Source organism: Astatotilapia calliptera, chromosome 7 (assembly GCF_964374335.1).
Source record: "Astatotilapia calliptera chromosome 7, fAstCal68.1, whole genome shotgun sequence".
NCBI lineage: Eukaryota > Metazoa > Chordata > Actinopteri > Cichliformes > Cichlidae > Astatotilapia > Astatotilapia calliptera.
Genome location: NC_137428.1, coordinates 43862112 through 43884007, shown reverse-complemented (window position 1 = coordinate 43884007; position 21896 = coordinate 43862112). Strand labels below are relative to the sequence as shown.

Sequence of the window (21896 nt, the reverse complement as noted above, 5' to 3'; positions counted from 1 at the left end):
AGTTAATCTGATTTGTAACAAAGTACTGATGAAATGTACATTATACAGAGCTGACCCTGCACTGTTTACATGTCAGTGTAGCAAGCTTCCTGCTCATTTCATTGGTCCTTCATTTCTGCCCAAGCTATCATTTCAGACCCGGCAGCAACATATCTAAAGCATGCACTGACCCGGGCTCTCCCATCACAGTCACCAAACTCTTATACGCTGATTTAAATTCAACTTAAGATTTTAATAACGAAACTGGACATTTTATTAGACAGATGGTTCACAAACCCAGCCAAGAGTGAAATCAAAGAAGGACAACTGTTATATTAGAACACTACATACCTCTGCATGTGGACAAGGGTCCACTCTAACCCCCATTTCTATTGCCTTTATTCACCCTCACAAAGCCCTGCCGGTGTGCATAACACACCCATCATACACTGGACACCCACAGGCTCGTGTGCTCCATCCACCTGTGTGGGGAATGACAGTCGAGGTCGAGACATTGCTTTACTTACTGCTGCACTCACTTGTTATGTTTACTCTACATGAAGCTTAATATTCCTATTCTTTTTAATAGAAGCACCTGACTCTTACTAAACAGCCCAATGCTGAAAAGTGGAACAAACACGTGAGAAGAAGACTTCTGTGATACACACCACTGGTTTGAATCTGCTTGTGTGCATTCCCCTGTGTTGACAGCTGCTTCTCGTCATGACAAAAATGGCGTGTCCTTGCTGAACTGCTCCTCTTTGAACAACAGATAACAGAGCCATTACGAGGAAGCCAGTCAAACATGCCAAAGAGAAGAGTCCATTAAATATTCATCACTTGTGCTTCTGTTTTTCTGCAGCGTTATGTTTCCAGATAACTGGATTCTCCCAGTGCATCACACAGGGAGGCTCGCTCAGGGCGTGTACATGATTATATGTAGCCTTCAGTGTCATATTTCCGAGGGCGGGGTTAATGCAGCAAAAGTGCTTTAGCTCTGCTCTAACCAGGTAGTACTCTAACCAAACAGCAGAGGTGAGAACAAAAGTTAACAAATAAAACCAACACTGAAAGACTGACACTCCTGCATTACACTTTCAAGCTCGTGGCGCTCCGTGACGCTGCTGTAGTGTCTGCTCACAGATAACAGAGGACAGAGATGGCAGCACGGGATGCTCGACAGTGACAGCACAGTGGTTTAACAGAGACGTGAGGAACTAGTCAGCAGTAAGATCAGGTATATAAACAGTACATGCTAAATTGTGTAGTATTTTTACACCAGCAGCAGTCTGACCTTTGTTTACACGGTCTCTTTGAATAGAGGCTGACGAGATTTTGATGAGAGGCTAAAGAAGCATTTCTGCTAATATCCATTTCTTTTTAGTGCAGTAATTCAAAAACTGCAGAAATAGAGGTTTAAAAAATAGTTTTGCACTTGGATGGAAGTATGTGTGGGTGTAGTATATGAGCAGCAGGTAAATGACTGAGAAGAAACCATTAAGGATGATACATAACAAGCCCATTAATACATTAGTCATGTTTTTGTGTTGAGTGGCACAAATCATGTTAACCCTGTAAAGCCTGAACCAATCATTACTAGAAAATTACATTTATAAAACAAATGTAGTTCATTAAAACTACTGACAATTTTTCTTAAAGAACTTAAATATTATTTTGCATATATGTGGTTGTTTTTATTTAGGTTTTTTTTTACTATTTATTGTTGATTTGTTGAGCAAGTTATTTGTTTTTCGGCGGGGAGAAAGTCTCAAAGACTCATCTATCAAATATGAAACAGTTGGCATTATAGGGTTAAAGACACGTTTCACACTCACAACCAAACAGATGATCACTGATGGATTTTAGTGGAGCAGACACTCCAGCACCACCCACCCACCCACCACACAGCAGTACAGTGTTATCAGTGTACACTGATCCCTCAACAAACAAGCTCAGTCACTGACACTGCCTCTGTGTTGTTCCCGTGCACTAAAAATATTTCTAAAGCCATTAAAAATTAAAGTTTCACCATCTTTCTCGCTGTGTGTGGGATCGTCTTGAAAGGTTTTTGGAATAAAAACACGAGGTACAAAGTTTCTGTTTTATTTCCAAAGAAAAAAGATGGAGGCAGAGCAACACATTTTGTAAATATGTACAAATTTCAAGTGAGAGAAAAGCTTTATTTGTCTACTTTCTTCCTGATCTGGAAATATAATGTTCAATCCTAATAAATTACTATGCTATTGTCACTGTGTGGTTTTATGTACACGGATAGTATGTTAGCTGAGAGGAGACAGAGGAGTGAGAGCGATGTTGAGAAGCTCCTGGTATGCTGCATTGGTCAAAGTCCCTCCTCTCACAGGAGCATGTGGACCTGTGTTTCCACCGAGCTGTGTGACTGTAAATGAACTGGAATCATCTGTGCACCATTTCACTGAAAGTCACCAGAAGATCACTTTGAGTGAAAATGGATTTTTATTTTGTTAGTTAACATTAGAACAGGAGCAGTTTTACCACCATGTGCAAAGTGAAGTATTCAGTCATTGCCCCCTGACCAAGTTTCACAGCGAAACATTTTACTTGTGATGATGTTAAATCGTGTTAGCCTCTGTGTGTCCAGGGGCCCAGATGGGTCACCAGTGCAGGGCTGCCGTAGATGTTTATTCATTGAAAGTATTCGGTCTGATTTAGGTGCCCTTCCTATTCTGTGCTATACAAGGTACAGACGGGCTGAAAATCCTGCATTTGTTTTCTAGAATTTGTCCCATGATCCCTCTTTGTCTATCAAACCCTTAGGCAACCTCCTTAGAAATAACTCCGTATTTAAGGGCTCTAATCTTGAAAGCACAGTGCACAATATCTGTCTTTATACAGGCAGTTAACTACAGCACATCTGCATATTTGTATTAATTCAGACACTCTTTAGCAGCCACAAATGGGAGTTCACGTGCAGGTCCACCGGTCACAGTGATGGAGGTGAAAAGATGGAACAGAAAGGTAACATCAACAATTCAAGAAAAATGCAACAGACTCAAAAGTTTGAGTGCATTGTTGTTTTTAACAACCTCGGAGCTGCACGAGGTCTGTTTCTGAGGCAGTCACGGGCTGAGGTGGTGTTGAGTGATGGAGAGTGGAGAGGTAGTGGCATTTTCAAGAGAGCGCATGTTGTGACAGCAAGGCTGGATGAAAGATCGCTTGGACTGCTGTAAGTACCTGTGAGGTAATGTGAGTGAGTTAACGAGCTGGACCTTAAGGAACGCATTTGAATGATCAAGCAGCAGTGGTGCCAGCACTCATGCTGATCTGGTAGGGTTTTACCTACAACTTAAAGATCTATGATATGGAGATTTGGTGCTGTTGTAAAATGGTGTTTTGTAATGGAGACCAGGGGCTACACAACATTATTCCATGCATGTATTTGTTCTTGAATGAAGATACATGAAAACCACATGTATATTACTTGAGATATTTGATGAAAAACCGCTGTATGTTGCATTCTGTAAGATGTGAAACTAGTGGTTAAACCCACAAACTCTTTATTGTTTGTGATCTTTTTGCAAGCAGAGAGTCAGCTGCTGCAGCCGTTAATGTGTCATCTTCACTTTCCAGAGCCACAATGCCCATCTGTTTTCTAAATTGGAGCATGGGGTAGTCAGTGTAAGGCCATGTCTTTCACAATGTTTGGTTGCAAATCTTTAAACTGTCTATGTCAAAGTGAAACTGAGCGTTGCATAATCAACAGAAACATTTGCTTTTCAAAGACCAAGCGTTGAACCAGGGAGAGAAGAAGGAAACATGAGGTTTAAAAAAACCAAAACACAGCTGACCTGAGGCCTTATCCAGACAGCTTCAGGGTTACCCTGGGCTTCTATACTATGAAGGTGATTCACTTCTTCCGGGGATACATCGCCATGGTAACGTTGCTGCTGTGAAGGTAACTTGCTCCGGAGCAGGTTAAGATCCAGATTAGAGATAAACAGGTATGAAATCTACTGACCAATCAGGTCTCCAGAAAGTAGCATCATGATCCCTGGAAGATCCCTCCGACCTCTGTGTGTGAACTCTACGGGGGATCTAAAGTTGTTGTTTTTTTAATCGTCTAATGTCTCTGGATTTCCCTGATGACCATCTATAATAAATAATTCGATTTTTGAGCGCAAAATTGTTTGTGACCCTAAAACATGACACCTACACAAATTTTCTGACCTGACATCTAATTTATACAAAGTTAAAATTCCGCTTTTATATTTAATCTTTACTCTCAAACCATAAACAGCAGCGACTCTGCAGCTGAGAGAGTAACACACATCACACCGTGAGCAGCAGGTGATGTTTCCGTTTAAAGTGGGCTCAGAGCACCATGTTTTCGCTGATGCTTGTATTCAGTCTGATGGATTCTCAGCCGAGGGACTATGTTTTCTGTGTGCAACTTGTTACTGACACCACTGGCACACTGCGTCTCCTCTAATGGGCTGTGAGACATGAGGCTCTAATGTTAAAATGAATCCAGTTTAAAGTTTCCCGGCTCCAATGGGAAGCCCTGGCAGTGCACGCAGTGATGAAACTGTTAACTGGAATGACAATATTTACTCTCTGCGCTAAATCACCAGATTAGTCATGTCTGTTTCTACTGTGTGGCTGTGATTTAAAGCCAGGGGATTGTTTTAAAATCAGAGTAGTGTCGACAAGCAGTTGTTGTGCTACCGTGTTTAAAGCCGCCTCTCTTTGTGTATGATTGCTCCTCGGGGGATTTCATTGGGGCTAGCTGTGTGGTTCGTACAACGACGTCGACGATGATTGGCCTAAGTAGCTGCCAGTCACGATAGACGCCGCTTCTAAAATCTCGCCGTGTGCAATGTTATTGGCTGAGAGTTTATCTCGAGGCTGGGGATTGGTGTTAGTAACGCCAGCAACGAGTCAGTCCAAAGTCATTGGTTGTTGGTTCCGCTGCAGTGTGAAGGCTTTCTTCCACAGCCAGTGAGACAGGCATCGGGCCAAGCTACCGAAGAAGAAGGAGAACAGGGAGAGGTAGTTGAGCTGCTGTGAAGGGAGTGTGATGTTTGTTCGTGAGCGGAGACATGAAACTTTACACTGCGTGGATTTAACCTGCAGCTGACGTGAACGTGAGTAGCAGAGCTTCCCTCTGGCACTGCTGTGGGAGCCAGACCGTGGAGTGAGTGGAGCTTTGTCAGTTATTGTTCTCACATTAGCGTCAGTGCTTCAGCGGCAGAGCTGTGTACGGTCAGCTTGCGAATTCGTACGGACTCGAAGTGTCTGTGTCATGTGAACGACAAGCTTTAAGACAAGTGTAGGCTGCTCGCAAAGGTTCTCAACAGCACCCAAGTTGGTGCATAGCAAAGCTAAATGGAAGCCATTTGGTCCAGTGCCATTCCAGCGGAACGCGATTTTTCACATTTGAAATTCCGGACAGGTCTATGGAAGTGCATGTTCGGCTGCCCCACAGGCAGGAACCGGCCTAAGCACATCCACAGCCTGGAGCTGGTGGCCCACTGGGGGCATGTTCACTGACGGCTAACTAACTCCGTGGCCTCAGATCCTGCTGGACTAAAGTGAAAGTTTTCGTCTTCTGTCAGGGAGCTCTTTGTTTCTCGGAAGCTACAGCAGCTCTGCCACACTCTCTCAGGACCACGTTTGTCTTTTGTAACTATTCTCCGATTATGCAACACTGTTGCTCAATTATTTAACTTGTGATAAATGATTGAAGCAGGCTGAGCTGCACACATCTTTAATGTTAGCAGGTCCATGTCAGGCACCAGGGTCAGCAAACAGTCAGCATGAAAGATGTGAGTGCGCATGTGAAGACTTGGTTTATGTTTCATGTATTTGATCGGTATAATTTGTGATATGTGATCTGTTTTTATTGATTAGCCTGTGAGAGTTAAGCGGCTGTATCAGACAACACTTTGAACTCTGAAACGTTGTATTTGTCTCTCTGACCTTAGAGACAGTTTGAGACAGAGGCGAGGGAGAGTAGATCTATTAGACAGAGGATGATGAAGATGGAGCTGCCAGGCAAGAGGAAGACCTCAGAGGTGGTTCGTGGATTTAGTGGAGGAGGATGTGCAGAGGGTTGTTGTGACAGAGGATAGTAGGTAGGGAGGGGAAAGATGGAGGAGCTGAAAGGAGAGAAGGAATGGTTCCTCACCTCACAATTGATTTTCTAGAAAATTATTTGGATATTTAAAAAACGTAAAGTTCAATAAATTTGACCTAAAGAGTTTCTTTTTCTCAGAGTTTGTAGCTTGTGTCTTACAGCTGACCAGCTCTCTCCCTTTTATCCTTTGTCTCTAAATCATCTGAGACGTAATTACTTCCTTTTTGTTCTAAGAAAAACTTTTGGAAACCTTTGGCTTCTAATTTCTTCTTCAGTTTCTTGCACATAAAAATTCTGGGTGGGCCATGCTGATGTGGATGTCAGTCAGTATTTACTCACTAAGCACATCGAAGTTTTTGGTAAGTTGTTTAATAGGTTGTGCTTATGTCAAAGCCATTTAACACACAGAGTTACTAACAAAGCCAAGCTTGGCTGCAGTACAGAAGGAAACCTTTGATTGTCTTAACTCATAGCAGGCATGGATGTGTGCTTTTTACTTAGCTGTCCAGGTGGGTAAATGGGAATTTTAATAACCTAGAAATAACATGGACCCGGCCCCCAGGAGAGGGCTACTTGTTAGTGAATCACTTGCTCAATCAGACAGACACACAGAGTGGCTCAGGGCAACAGATTCAGCTATGTTAGTTATGGGTAAACAAGCTCAGGCCTACTGACTGCTGCTCTCTTTAAAGCACTCCATCTATTCAGCCTCTGTGTTGATATTCCACTGGTGAACGATACATGTGTGCGTGCTGTAACACTGTGTGTGTGTGTGTGTGTGTGTGTGTGTGTGTGTGTGTGTGTGTGTGTGTGTGTGTGTGGTGAGCTGTTTGAATGTGGAGTTGGTATGAGCCTTCTGTTGGGCACACATGCTGTTGCCTGGATTCAATACTGCCTTTATGTGTCCAAGAAACTCAGCTAATCTGGACACACCGACCCACATTCAGCACACTGCGCCTGTGCACAAAAACCCTTTCACCCATCCACGCTGGAGCCCCTGCAAAAACCTTCTGCACTTATAAAAACTGCACTTCACACTGTAAGGATCCATCTGCCCAAACATACTCTCACCACTGCTTCATGTACCAGCAGTAACACGTAAATACCAGCATGCATCTGTTTTTAATGAGCGTGCAGTAGCGGGACCTCCACCTATTGTCTGAAATGCATTAACAGTTGGCTGCAGCTGCTCTACAGCTAGTGCATCGTTCTTTTTCTGGTACACCACTTAAGAAGATGAGAACCAATCACACTGTACGTATATTTTGCTCTCCCTCATCTCCCAAAGATGGACATAGAGCGAGCGCCCTGCCTCCTCTGGTGAAGGTCAAGTAAAGATGGGGTGAAAAGTTGAACAGAAAAGAACAACCACAGCAGCCCCCCATGGTTCAGTCATTTACAGAAGATTATGGTCCAAGAATTGCTTGTTCTGTTTAATAAACTCTGAGTTTCCATAACTGAGTCCTCTAAGTGTTAATGTAATATTAACATATAGCTGCTTTGTTAAGAAAACTCCTTCCCTCCGATTGCAATATATATGTATCACCAAATGTACTATCAAAAAGGATTTATAGTTGATAATGTTGCACAAGTACTGTGGCTCATTGTGTATATGTTTGAAACTGGTGATTAAGGTAAGAGTGGCGTCGACAAACAATCAGTTAACCCCTCCCTCCCTTCCTCGACAGGTGGTTGACTCGGGCTGAGCAGGCCGCCAAGCTTGCATTACTCTGGCAGATCCCTAGGCAGTTGGTGAGTGCACATTCATTTTTGTTTTAATACATTCTTCCTTCTAACCATTATCTCAGGCTGCAAAGTTGATAAAATTTTAATTTCAATCATGATTTTTATGTTCAAATAATTAATGAATGTGATCGAGGGGTGTTGGCTATGCACGCTCTGCCAGCAGAACACAGCTTTATGTGTCAGTCACAGCGCTTTCCTGCACTGCGGAGCCTGAGGTTACCTGAGTGCACCTGACTGCAGTGAGGTGCTCTATATCACAGACTGTCAAACAAAAGTCTCATGTCTGCCACAGCAGAAGACCACGAGCTCTGCACAGCAGAGCGTCACAAAATGCAGTATGATGAAAGCCAAACAATGCAGTGGTTGCTAAGGTGACTCACCAAACATGAGCTCGGATAAAGATTTACATCCATCATGCAGGTGCAGATGGCATGGAGTGAAAGAAGCCTTCTAAGAGATGCACTGAATTTGGGTGAATAAAGAGGACCAGTTAATTTTTATGCAAGGATTTGTAAGTTAACAGGAAGGCAGCAGTGTCCTTTTACCTCACTAAGATCAAAAACAATCCTGATCCAATAACTAATCTCAGTACTGATCAACATAATCATTATTATCACCACCGCTGAAGCCTCAGCTCTAACTACGGTATTTTACTGCTTTGAATTAAACAACGCCAAAGAAAATATCTACCTGTTAATCCTGTTGTTGATAGTACAATGCAGTATTAGGGCCGTATTAAGAAAAAAAAATAGTGTTTATTCTTAGAATAAAGACAAAATGTTGAGATTAAAGTTGTTTTGAGTCAAACATCTGCCACAGAAAACACCCTGTGTAGATAAGTTAGTGAGACAGCTTGAATAGATATCTTCTTGTGTCTTAGTCTACAACATACACCTTCCCTACTGCATGAAGCTATAAGCATGAGCAACTTGAACTTGATCTGAACTTATTTCTGTTTTAGCACATAAACACAGCGTGGTGATGCGTATAAGGACGAGAAGGTGCAGAAAGCTGCATCTGGTCAGAAGGTGGAAAAAAAAAACCACACAAACGTGGAGGAGTTGGTCGGATTTGTCCAAAATGAAATGGCTGCATTGGACAGATGCAACGATACAGATGCTTACAGCCTCGAGCACGTTTGAAACGACTGTAATCTCCATATTTCAACTTTGTTCTCAAATATTACTTTAGGTTTAATCTTGAAAGTAACAATAATATATATTTTTTCTTATTATGGCCCTAATATTCCTTCGTATAACAGGGATTCTTTAAAAACTTTATCAGTGGAATAATCAGAAACCACAAAAAAATACAGCTAAGTGTGCCATATAGGGTAACAAAGATGAATTGCCTTTACTGTATGTTGACTGATGACAGCTAAATGTATAATCATCTCTCAAAGCCCCGCTCTGAGTCAGAAAAAAATCTTGTAACCTCAAATCCTAAAACCAAGTCAGAATTTGCCATCATCCCCTTGGAAGGTGTGTCAGAAACGGCCCTAATTACTGCGGCCCTCCCAAAGGGAGAGATGACAACACAGAAGCTCACGTGTGTGTGAGAGAGCTGTGCTGCGCTGCTGTGTTGTCCACAACATGCTTTGTTTGAATGTGCTAGCATTTCCATCCTTTGTTCATTCACAGCACACACTGGTCAAGTCTGCATGCACACACCCTGTCACTGAAGGGGTATGACTTTACTCTAAAACTCTGTGTCAGCAAATGTAGACACACACGCACACACACAAGCAGCAATGGGGATGCTGACCCAGCATTCCTTCCAGTCTGGGCTGTCTACCTATTTTCCTGTGACTGGCTAACACAGCACCACTGTAATAAGACCATCTTTAGCGCTTGGTTGTTTATCAGTCTGCAGTGAAATTGAGAGGAAATATTGTGTTCTATTTATTGAGTCTTACTTCATTAGGTGTTTAGAGTAACCCAGGGTGTCATGTCCATTGCTCTACTGTGAGACACTAATGTGGGCTACAACAGTGTGACCTGAAGGAGGGAGAGAATATAAGTGTACATGGCACCAGGACACTATAGGTTGCAGGTCCAGTTTTGTAATCGGGTGAAGAGAGGAGCTGAGCTGTCAGTGAGTTGGAGCAGGTGGTTGAGGAGGATACTGGACAGGCATAATGTATAATGAGGAAGTGCTGGAAATATCTGACAGAGGATCTTCTATCCCCACCTCCAACAGAACAGAATCCCTCAAAAGCAGCTCTGGCAAATCATCAGGTGACTGATGAAGTGGATAACTCGCCCGTTATGTATTAGTTGGTAGTAGTTTAACAGCTCCTTGTTAGCCGGGTCTCCAGGGTGGAGGAGGTTTGTCCTGAGATTAATTAAGGCCCTGGATGTTGAAATACTGATGTGATGTGGTGCAGTGCCTCTGGATTGGCTGACGGGGATGGCTAACACCATCCCTAAGGAGGAGTGACCTCCACAATCTAAAATGTGTTGCCCAAAGGCGAAAAAGACAATGCAGTTTGTGCTTTCACTGTTCACTTTGACCATTGTCACGTCACATTCGTGCCTCACTCTAGGACAGCGGTCCCCAACCCCCGGGCAATGGACTGGTACCGGTCCGTGAGGCGTTTGGTACCGGGCCGCAAGAGTTGAGGCTCGGGTGGGAAATTTATGGTTTCTATCGGTTTTTATTGTTACCTTTCTTTCCCTGGGTCTTTTCCCGTGTGTTATGAATAAATCTTCTTCTTCTACTGGTTTTATTTTGTTGTATTTATCTGCAACACCTTAAAGGCCCGTCCCTGAAAATATTGTGGGGCCTAAACCAGTTGGGGTGTGTGTGTGTGTGTGTGTGTGTGTGTGTGTGTGTGTGTGTGTGTGTGTGTGTGTGTGTGTGTGTGTGTGTTCTTTATTCTATTAATGCATTTTGTACATGGCCCATATAAGAAATAAATAAAAATGAAAAAAAATCAAGCCAGTCTAGGAGCACTCTGTTTGTCTGTCAAAGAACACACCTCAACATGTTTTGTTACTTTCCAGATATCTCAGAGTGCTGCTCATCTGCAGCTGTCACTTGTGTATAAGTGCATTTTATTAAACATGTTTTAATAGTTCATGTAACAGCTGACTGTGGAGTATTTAGTAGCAAGGAAATTTCATGACTGGACTTGTTGCACAGGTGGCATCCTATCACGGTACCACGCTGGAATTCCCTGAGCGTGAGCCATTCTTTCACAAATGTTTGTAGAAATAGTCTGTGGCCCTGAAAGCGATTGAAAGTTGGATGGGTGAGTGAATACTTTGGCAGTACAGTGTACCATTATGTGAACAGTGTTGTAAGAAATGTGATGTTATGGTTAGATCTTTAGTTCTTGTGTATTGTGCACAGAACTGTGACCACTTGCATACATGCATCTATACTGCTAATCCCAGCTGTGTCTTGTGTCTACAGTGTGACAGTATTTTCCTTTGTCTCCCCCTGTTTTTATTGCAGTATAGGAGAGAGTGCTGTAGGTACCAAGCAAAGCTGCCATGTCGGTGACTGTTCACGAGAATCGGAAATCCCGCACTAGCACAGGTTCCATGAACATCTCATTGTTCCACAAGCCTTCACATCCCGACAGTGTCCTGACTCATTTGAACACCATGAGAAAACAATGCATGTTTACTGATGTCACTCTGTGGGCCGGCGATCGCTCTTTCCCATGCCACAGGTAAACTCACGCTGGCAGTGTCTTTTTCGATGACCCCTTTTGTTTGTTTGTTTTCTAACTTGTGACTTTCACTCTGGCTCATCTGCTTTCGTGTTCTGCAGGGCTGTCCTGGCAGCATGTAGTCGTTACTTTGAAGCCATGTTTAGCGGAGGGCTGCGAGAAAGCCTGGACACTGACGTCAATTTCAGAGACAGTATACACCCCGAGGTACTACTCTGAATTTCTCTTTGAACAGTCAGGTTAGCATGTTCTGGTGGCTCCTTGTTTTCAGTTCTTTTCATTAAAAAAACAAACATATCTATATATATATAATCTTATATAGCTCTACCTCAGCACTCAAAGCACTTGCCTCATTCACACAAACACTATTTTTCCTCTGCTTTTCCTGCACAAGTGCTTTCTATCTAACATTCACCCACATTCATACTGTGATGGATGCATCTGAGAGCAACTTGGGGTTAGTACCATGCCCAAGGATATTTAGCACACAGACTGGAGGAGCCAGGGATCGAGCCACCAACTTCCCACTTAGTAGATAACTTGCCCTACCTCCTGAGCTGCATCCAATAAAATGAACCTCAAGTCTGATGCTATTTAATTTTGTATGCCTTAAAGTTTAATCTTCAGAGGACAGGAAATATAAGTGTAAAGAAATATACATGTAAAGAGTTGAGGACAGAGAGGGTTGAACCACTTCATAGCAGGTCCTTTTTCTCTCACATTAAAGAAATCAGAAGGACAGCAGGCTTTCATCTGCACAATATGGTCAGAATCATGAGGGATCTCATAACCTCCTCTGCCACCTCACTGTGGACTGGCTCATTCCTTACTACTGGGCTGCTCTGAAAGCTTTTAGTGGCGCGGGGATGAGAAGGAGGGATCGCCTGTCTCCCATATTAGCTGGTCTTCACTGGCTCCTCAAGTCCAGAATTCACATTAAATTTCTTTCTCTTGCAAACAAATTTTGCAAGAGGAAGTGATCGGGGTTCATCATGTGTCACAGACCTTATAGTATCCTGATATCCCAGCAGAGCTTTGCTCTCAGACTGCAGGTTTACTTGTTTTTAGTTTCTAAAAGTGGAATGGGAGGCATGTCCTTCAGCTGTCAGGTATCTGCTGTCATACTGTTTAGGTAATGGCTTCAGATTGTCCTTGTAATTTGATTTGGCTCAGGTGACACTGAAAAATTATTGTTACTCCAATTTATTAGGATTTAGTTTAGGAAGATTTCTAACTAGGATCAAAGTGTCTTTTCCAATGGAGACCTGGCTGAGGTTGCAGGCTCGCATTAAATGCTGCATGTATAGCACACATATGCAAACAGCCACAATACAAACTGCCTGCTTCCTCTTTTCTTCCATTCTTTGATCTCTTAAAATTCACCAGTACACGTGCCCACGTTTAGTGTGTTTTGGTCTTAGGCAGTGTATCACGCTGTTATATGTCCTGTAATGTGCATGGCTAATTTTCCAATGGCCTACTTGGCTAGGTCCTGGAGCTTCTGTTGGACTTTGCCTACTCTTCCCGAGTGATCATAAATGAGGAGAACGCAGAGTCGTTGTTGGAGGCTGGCGACATGCTGCAGTTCCACGATATTCGGGATGCAGCAGCAGAGTTCTTAGAAAAAAACCTGCACGCGTCCAACTGCTTGGGAATGATGCTGTTATCAGATGCTCATCAGTGTAAAAGACTGTACGAGCTGTCGTGGAGGATGTGTCTGGTGCACTATGAGACGGTAAAGATGACTATTCTTGTTTTCTCTAAGTTTATTAAAAAATACTGAGTGAACAAATGAACATATGTTTCAGATTTGTGGGGGGATTGATCCTGTGGAATATTTTAATAATCTGAGATTGACACAATCAGGTAGTAGGAACTCAAGCGCAGAGCGGTTAAACGTCTCCAAAAGCAGTTTATTTACAGCACTAGTGCATGATGTATACAGTGAAGGGAAATCCAAACTCCAGGGAATCACGGGGAAGCTCTCTCACACTCGCTCACGTCTTCTTGCCCAAACTCACACATTCACACGGCAGGGAGGAAAGTCTCTGTAGCAGAAGAAAGGGAAGTCACTCACAAAGCACAGGTTCACAGGAGCTGGGAGAATCACTAACGTACAATCATCCAGCGACGAGAGGATCTGTGTTCCAGCCTCAAATATTGCTCCTAGGTGATGACAGCTGATTGTTGTCAGGTGTGTGGGCCAAGGGCGGAGCCCACAGTGAGCTCCGCCCAGGCAGAGAGGGAGAGAGAAAACCAAACAACACATGAAGCCTCGTGGGGCCGGCCGGGCAGGCACGGAGACCACGACAGAGATGGAGGATTTGTGGTTTTCATGCACTATAAACCAGAATGATCAAAATGGAAACGAAGGCTTAAAAGGTTTTACTTTATTCAAAAAAGGAAAGTTTCCTTTTTTGAATAAAGTGTGTGTTTGTGTGAGAGAGTGTGTATGTTGCATATAACATAAGTATTTGTGCTTTCAGGTGAGAGAGTCTGAGGATTTCTACAGTCTGTCCAAAGACCAGCTGCTGGAGCTGATTCTGAGTGACGAGCTGGAGATAGAAGATGAACAGGTGAGTGTCGTCACTCGCGGGGACTCTCCTGTGTCTGTGGCGTGTTTTTTCAGAGCGTACTGATTTGTGTTTGGAAGTGATTTTTCAACCAAATACCAACCAAACCACAGAATGCTCCTGGTACAGTGTTGGAAGCCATAAATTGATGTTGGCTGGTAATTCGACTCATGGCAGGTTGTGTTTAACTCTGTGATGCGGTGGGTTCGATACGACTTGGAGGGTCGGCGTCTTCATTTGCCAGAGCTGCTGACAGGCATAAGGTTGGCTCTGCTGCCCTCGGAGTGTCTGCTGGAGGCTGTAGCCTGTGAGGAGCTGATTATGGCTGACAAGAGGAGCAGGTAGGCTCATAAGACCAAGACCATGTAAACTTTGTGTCTTCTCTTTGTTTCATCTCACATTTAAGCTTTCGCATTCAATACTAGCTTTTCATATTCGGTGGGTCTGATTGAGTGAAAAGTGTTACAGGCCAAGAAGTTTCTTAGGCTTAAAAGGTAATAAAGATGTAAAAGAGGAGCCGACCACAAAAAATGAATGGAAGAGAGAAGACGATGGTTAATAACAATTAATGCAATAGTGGCATATACACACAAGTGAGTAGAGGAAAGGAGTGAAAGGAGGTAGAGTACATCATGGGGAGTCCCTCAGCAGTGTAGCTAAAGCATCTTCCCAGGGTCCGTTGATCCTGCCCTAATCGTTGGCTCTATCAGAAACAGAGTTTGAAGCCCAATCTTAAAACCGGGTTGGTGCACAGTTTTAAAATGATATTACTTTTCCATCACTTGAATACAAATTTTCTGAAATGTCTTCAAGTCCAAGCCAAAATCTTTTTTGAAAGGTATTACACAGCTGAGCCCGAGCAGCCTCACTGTGACTCGATCATCACAGATCTGTGACACCCTGTGAGCTGGTGCCATGGACCAGCTGAACCCAGCTTCAATCAAAAATGGTGTTTCTCAAAAGTGACAGCAAATACTCTACCTTAGAATGAACCAAGAATGTCACCGATTCCTGCTTTTATTTAGCTATTCATTCAAACTGTATTTGATGGGGCGATACAGTTTAATATAGTTCTGATGCAGAGCATGAAACGGATGTCCTGCAGGGTGATTCCAGGTATCACAACCTGTCTGCATACAGGCTTCTACATCGATCAAGCAAAAACAAAACATTTCAGTATCACTTACACGAAACCACAGAGCAGATCATGTCGGACTCCATGACAAGACTTGCTTGGATATAGATTCCCATGTATCTGTGTATCAGTTCAGTTTCCTTTTGTGTTATCTTTTTTTGTTATTGTTACTATTTATATTTTTCAAATATTATTAACATATTCTTGAGAAATTATAGGAGTGTGAATTTAAACAGAAATCCGCTAGCAGCTGTGGTTTTGACAGACTCTCCACGCTTTCAGTAAGGATCAGCTGATGTGCTGACTGTCCTGCAGGTCCATAGTAGAAGAGGCAATGCAGTGTAAGAAGAAAATCCTTCAGAATGATGGAGTAGTGACGAGTCCTTGTGCCCGACCACGCAAGGCAGGACATACGCTACTTATACTCGGAGGCCAAACCTTCATGTGTGACAAGATATATCAGGTAAAAGGACCTTTCTGCTTGTGTGGTGTGATTTCATGTAATGCACTGTCAGTGTCACTTCTCTCAGGCTGATGTGAGTTGAACTGCTATGTTATTAACATGACATTTAACGGCTCTTTCATTTTAAGCTTACACCTATAGATCTACTAATTCCTCCAGTATTTAATTGTTCTCCTGTGTAAAACATCTCTCCTGTCTCTGCTGTGATCTTCTCCATCTCAACCCCGACACAGTCGGGTTTTCACAACCAAAACTCTCCTTGCTGGATTGAGTTTAATCTCAGCACAATGACTAATACTAATTTAATATATCAGTGGGGAAATGACATAAAAATTCCATTGATTGGTGAGTTATGAGGATTAACCTCATAATACATCGACATAACCCCGTCTTCGTGTCCTTTGTGAACATGGAAACAAATTCAGAGTGAATTTTAACTCCGCTTTATTTAATTCACCAGTTCATCTTTATGTATTTCTCATCCTCTGTCTCGTTTTATGTTGACTGCAACAACTGGGCCACTTCTGATGTTCACATATTTATGTCAAATCTATAGGTTGATCATAAAGCCAAGGAGATCATACCAAAGGCAGACCTTCCCAGCCCTAGAAAGGAGTTCAGTGCCTGCGCCATTGGTTGTAAGGTTTATGTGACAGGAGGTCGAGGATCAGAGAATGGAGTGTCTAAAGACGTCTGGATCTATGACACTGTCCATGAAGAGTGGTCTAAAGGAGCACCCATGCTAATAGCCAGGTATGCTGTTTGTTGCTTTATAGGAAATGCTGGATCAGCGCAAACGGCAATGTAGTAGTACTGTCCAATTTCTAGGGTAGTTTTGCAGTTAAATTTGCAGTGTAAATGGACATTTATTGGTCTAAATGTGTTGCCCAAAGCAAAGTGAGATTCTAGAGTTCTATATATTGTACTTGGCAATTGTTTAACAATAAGAAATTATCACAAAACAGACGTTGCTCTTGCCACTGAACCAGAAATCGCTTAGAAGGCAATTTTTCCTGCTGCAACGTTTATCTTTGTGAATCTGTGCTTCAGACTACGTTTCATTCACTTCACCCTATTATGTTTGAAAGGATTAAGAAGTGTTAGCATGACTGTAAACATGGCAGATATGTCATGAACTGTGGCAAATGCCAAGGCTTTCTAAGGAGCTCCAGGACAAAATGAGTTTTGGATGCAACTGAGATTAGTTCAAGTGCCACTGGTAGAAGTATAGTTTGTGTGGATAGACGTTGTGTATAGAAAAGTGTTTAAACTTACTTTAGCCATATAGTGGATTGCATTACAAAGTGCACCATCGCAAACCCATCACTGACAGAAGTTCACACAACATGCTGCTTCCCTTCCACAGGTTTGGCCATGGTTCAGCTGAGCTGGAGAACAGTCTGTATGTTGTTGGAGGGCATACAGCCATAGCTGGTGTCTTCCCTGCTTCACCATCTGTCTCTCTGAAACAGGTCTGAAAAGCAATGACTTCTACCTAAAGCTGAAATAAACAATTATTTATTTGTAACTGACAAGTGCAGAATTTTTTTTTGACAATTTACGTATATTTATGTACAGTTTATTTGTTCTGTAAATTTCATAGCCAGCCACAAAAGCGTATATGCATTGACTTTGAACTGGCAGGAAGTTACAGAAAGTGGTACTTTGCACAAAAGTGCATTCTCTGTTAAAGTCTTACAGAATAGTTAAATTATAATAATAAATGACAGAGAGAAAATTGCACCTCGACAGGTGTTTAAAATAAAGCTTTATAGGCAATGTAAACATGTTTTATTGGGCAGGGTGGAGCGCAGGGTTAGGTGTATAGCAGGTCGTCCGTAACACTCCTGCCAAGTTTAAAGACTGTCTGTCAAGAAGAGTGAAGAACAGCTTTACCATGTGCAGAGATTTCGCTGATGCTTGACCAGCAGCTCAGTTTGCATTTTACTGTTTTATGATCAAACTTTACAGGGACATGAAACTAAAGTGTTAAGTGTATCAAACGTCTTCACCAGGTGGAGCGGTATGACCCTCTCAATAACAAATGGACCATGATGGCTCCACTAAGAGATGGTGTCAGTAACGCTGCTGTGGTCTCTGCCAAACTCAAACTCTTTGTTTTTGGGGGGACCACCATACACAGAGACAAAGCCTCCAAGGTTGGTGCTCTTTGTTACTTACCTGCCTCTCTGAAGCATCTCTACCAATACTGTATGAATTTTATTGATTATACTTTTCTTTGAAAGACCAGTTATTGTTCTTTGTTTCAGTAATTGTGTAATAAAGATGTAAAAGAACAATACTACATTTAGTGTGAGTGTTGTGCTGTCGGCGATAGCACTGTAGCTGTATAATTCCCTGCTTGCTATTTTGTAGGTCCAGTGTTACGACCCCGTAGGAAACCGCTGGAACATCGCGGCCGAGTGCCCTCAGCCCTGGCGCTACACGGCAGCTGCTGTCTTGGGAAGCCAGATCTTTATCATGGGCGGCGACACAGAATTCACAGCTGCCTCTGCTTATCGCTTTGACTGTGAAGCCAGTCAGTGGACTCGAGTGGGCGACATGACGTCCAAACGGATGAGCTGCCATGCCGTGGCCTCGGGAAATAAGCTTTATGTGGTTGGAGGTTATTTTGGGACGCAGCGGTGTAAAACTCTGGACTGTTACGATCCCACGTCAGATAGTTGGAACTCCATCACCACTGTACCTTATTCACTGATCCCCACTGCCTTTGTCAGCACATGGAAACACCTGCCTGCCTAACTGTGAGGTACCAGGAGACACTCATCCCAGGTATGTTGAGGAATGTCTCAGTATGCCACACAAGTCACTGATTGTTACAGCAATCCACATTTGTTAACGTCAAAGTTACACTTCATAACTTCTTCACTGTGTGTGGTTTTTATCACAACTCGGGCTTTTCAGTCATAAACATACTATTCACCGCTAGATGTTACTTAGTCCTCCCACAGCTTGCCTGAATTGCCTTCAGGCTAGCTGAAAGTCCCTCTTCCCAGGTTTTGCTTCTGCAGCTGCCAAAGCCACAGGCCAGTCCTCCAACACCCATCTGCTACCTCAGGAGACCCTTGAGGTCAACCAAGCCTGGGAAGCCCATACCAGCCTCATTTATTCCCTCACTGGCACTGGCCACTAGTGGGCCCAAATCCTTGGGCAAGAGCTCAGTGTGTGAGCGTTAGATAGAAAACAATGATAACGACTGTAGTGCATCAATGTATGTTCCCCCAACCTTGAATCAGTCTGGAAGAAACTTTATGACGCGCAAATACTTACAGGTTACATATATTTAAAAAGAACAAAAACAAAGAAAAACTGCAGTGTTGTGTGTACATTATGTGTACGTTTTTGTAAATACATTTTTCAGTTATTGGGGATCACAGGAATGTGATGATGTCATGTGTGAATAAGTGCTGATCAAAGTGACAGTAACTGACTATTTTGTCATACAATGAATACGTGTTTTGTTATTCATCTCTTTGCTGTTTATGAGCAGCTGTTTTGCTTTCTCACTAAATACAGTTATGTAATGAAGATAAAAAGATTTATGATAAATGAACACGTATGTGTGAATTTTCATACATGAGCAAAGCGAAGAAGCGCCACAGGCCAGAGTATAATGGTGGCAGTACTAATATTGCTAAAAAATCAACTAAGTAAACAGGAAATGTAATGTTACCAAAACATTACAAACATTTGCAGATTAAAATCGTGTCCATTTTTTTTAATAGAGTTATGTGGGAGAAATGATTTCCTGTATCTGTCCTTATAGCAGCCGCACTGATTCAGCGTGTTAGAGGTGATGTGTGTCCTGTTTGTGGTCCATAACAGCCAACACAGAGCCAGCCTTCCTCATCATTTATTATCCTGATCACTTGTTGGTTTCACCAGCTCTGATGCTGCTGCCCCTGCACACCACAGCAGAGGACACTGTGCTCACCACAACCCACTGACAGGAAATCGCCAACACTATGCTGCACGTGTAGAAGGATGTTAGGAAACGGAGGCGGCTCATCCCTTTCTTGTATCCAGCCTCTGTGTTAGTTTTCCACTTGAGCCTCTCGGGACGTACACGGGGAGTGGATAGCTGTCCTCGATCACCATCTCCCTGGCCTTATTCAGGTTTAGAGGCACATGATTTTTCCCAGACCATTAAAGCACTACTGATCTGCCCTCCATCTCCCACCCATCACTTATACAGTTGGCTGTATAGGCCTCTGAGTGATGTTTCAGTTCACACTGCAGTTTGGTCACAGTCCTGCTCCAGCCTCACTGCTGTTGTCTTCTCTGCCTGCAGGTGTCGACGCTGCCCCTCACATCAGTTTACAGTCGCACTGTTTCACTCAGGGTTGTAGAGAGTTAATCTAAGCGCAGTTTATTTAGATTGTTATTAAATAAATTATTGTTTGCATTGCTGGTCATAATAAGAGTGATGACAGCAGTTATATATCTAAGATGATGCTGTGTAATCGTTGAACAGCTGTGAATGACAATGACACCAGCCAGCAGGCTCCACACAACATTATGGTGGTGGTGTTAATGATGGTGAAGTTCCCATAATAATAATAATAATAATAATAATAATAATAATAATAGCATCAGCAATGTCTGTGTATATATGGAACCACATTAAAAGCAGCAGAACACAGTAGTGGCAAATATCATCACACAGATGAATATTTTTCTCTAATCATAAACTGATGGGCAACTTTTTAACGTTTTCTTGAATATGAAGTTAATAGTTTTGTTGCCTTCATGTTTTATTTCTGTTCTTTTCTTCCAGGAGGAGAAACTCTGAGAGTGGCCGAAGCGCCACACAGACCAAGCTTTCTGAAGACGAAGCAGCGTGTCACACACTCTGAAACATTGTGAGTGGTGTGGTTAAAAACCCCCACAGTGCACCACTCAGGTCTGAACAGACAATTACAGTGCTTCCTGATGACATACAAACACAGAGACTGTGTGTGTGCGTGTGTTTCTTTAGTGTCTTATGAGTCAAACCATTCCAGTAAGAAATCAAACTAAGAGCTGCCATGTTTACTTAAGTCATTTTCCTCAGAAGTCCAGCAAAATGAAATGAAAGCAAAGAATATGTTCACTGCAGTATTGAATAGTCAATGATGTGATGGAGGTTTCTGGCTTTTGCAGTGCTAGGTTTTATTTGTTCATTTTTTAAAATTTTTTTTTTCTTCGTAAGAGATTTTCCAGTTCATACAGAAACAGGTGCAGCGCAGGCCGAGTTTAGCCTGAATTATCCGGTGGTAAAGAATCATTTGCTAAAATGAAGTTGAATTACTCATGCTACTTTCTAAAAGTCCTCGTTGATGTCACAGCATTAGCAGCTCTCCACACACGATCTATTTATTCACCTCTGCAGCAGTGCAGCTCGTCACCAGAGGATGTGGACATGACTGCACAGCAAGCAGCCTGTGTGGCAGACTGTACAGAGCTGTGACGTCAAAGCGATTTACTCAGCACCAAGAAAATAAGCATCAAAGATCTACTTTTTGGGCTTGGATTCAGCTCTGATGGACACCTGGTTGATTAACATTTCAGAGTGCATTTGCAGTCCTCTGTATTTCCCGTGACATGATTACATTATGAATGAATGTGTGCAGCTGAGCAAGTTTTCCGTGGTTTGAAATCTGAGAAGCACAGCGGCCTTGTTGAGTATGTCCTGCAGACACGCTCAGTGCCATTCAAACACTGCTCTGTATTTTCTCTGTAGCACCTAAAGACTTTTAATCTTCAACAGTGAGTTCGTGTGCGTGAGTGTGTGAATGAGTGATCAGTGTACAGTGTTTCCCCGTGCTCAAACTAACACAACAAATGAATGAACACGGTTTGTGGCGCACACAGTTGCACCGCCGTTGCTATGTTGTACTGGCTCTGTCAGTGTACAGTGTTTACTAATGTCGGGAGCGTCTTTGCACTCGTCCTCTCTACAACTGTTCATGAAGACCTTGGATGGACCCTTCTGAGCTGCATTTGCTTGTTTTCCCAAGTTGGAATTAAACTGTATCTCAGAAGAAAGACTGAAGCATGCACCAGTGAATCTGGGAAATCTGAGGATGAACATGTTTCTTAAAGTGAGGTTTTCCAGATGATTTTGAAAAAGTTTTTTAAGTGTGGTGCTGTCATGTTTTTACTGGTGATAATAAACACTGACTTACTTTTTAAACTGCACTGAG

General features: G+C 42.7%; 1 protein-coding gene across 8 annotated transcripts; it reads left to right on the top strand.

Annotated features, from left to right (window-relative positions):
• Nucleotides 1-4882: 4882 nt before the first annotated feature.
• enc2 (ectodermal-neural cortex 2) lies at nt 4883-21891 on the top strand. Of its 8 annotated transcripts, none has more exons than XM_080304531.1 (14): nt 4883-5102; nt 6370-6453; nt 7783-7846; nt 11305-11519; nt 11621-11726; nt 13009-13254; nt 14006-14095; nt 14270-14433; nt 15543-15690; nt 16247-16443; nt 17057-17162; nt 17706-17849; nt 18067-18483; nt 20489-21891. In XM_080304531.1, exons 4-13 carry the CDS (start codon nt 11338-11340, stop codon nt 18451-18453), a joined length of 1770 nt encoding a protein of 589 aa, XP_080160657.1. In that variant the 5' UTR covers nt 4883-5102; nt 6370-6453; nt 7783-7846; nt 11305-11337; the 3' UTR covers nt 18454-18483; nt 20489-21891. The 8 variants fall into 8 exon arrangements, with proteins under 8 accessions (XP_080160657.1, XP_026030577.1, XP_080160655.1 ...); XM_026174792.2 differs by having other exon boundaries at nt 11300-11519; XM_080304529.1 differs by lacking the exon at nt 6370-6453.
• The last annotated feature ends 5 nt before the right edge of the window (nt 21892-21896 follow it).

Excerpts from the sequence above, each read along its gene's own strand:
- enc2 (XM_080304529.1), top strand. The coding sequence starts at position 11,338 with ATGTCGGTGACTGTTCACGAGAATCGGAAATCCCGCACTAGCACAGGT. Across the intron at positions 11,520-11,620 it reads CGCTCTTTCCCATGCCACAG|GGCTGTCCTGGCAGCATGTA; the intron begins GTAAACTCACGC and ends CGTGTTCTGCAG. Across the intron at positions 11,727-13,008 it reads GAGACAGTATACACCCCGAG|GTCCTGGAGCTTCTGTTGGA; the intron begins GTACTACTCTGA and ends CTACTTGGCTAG.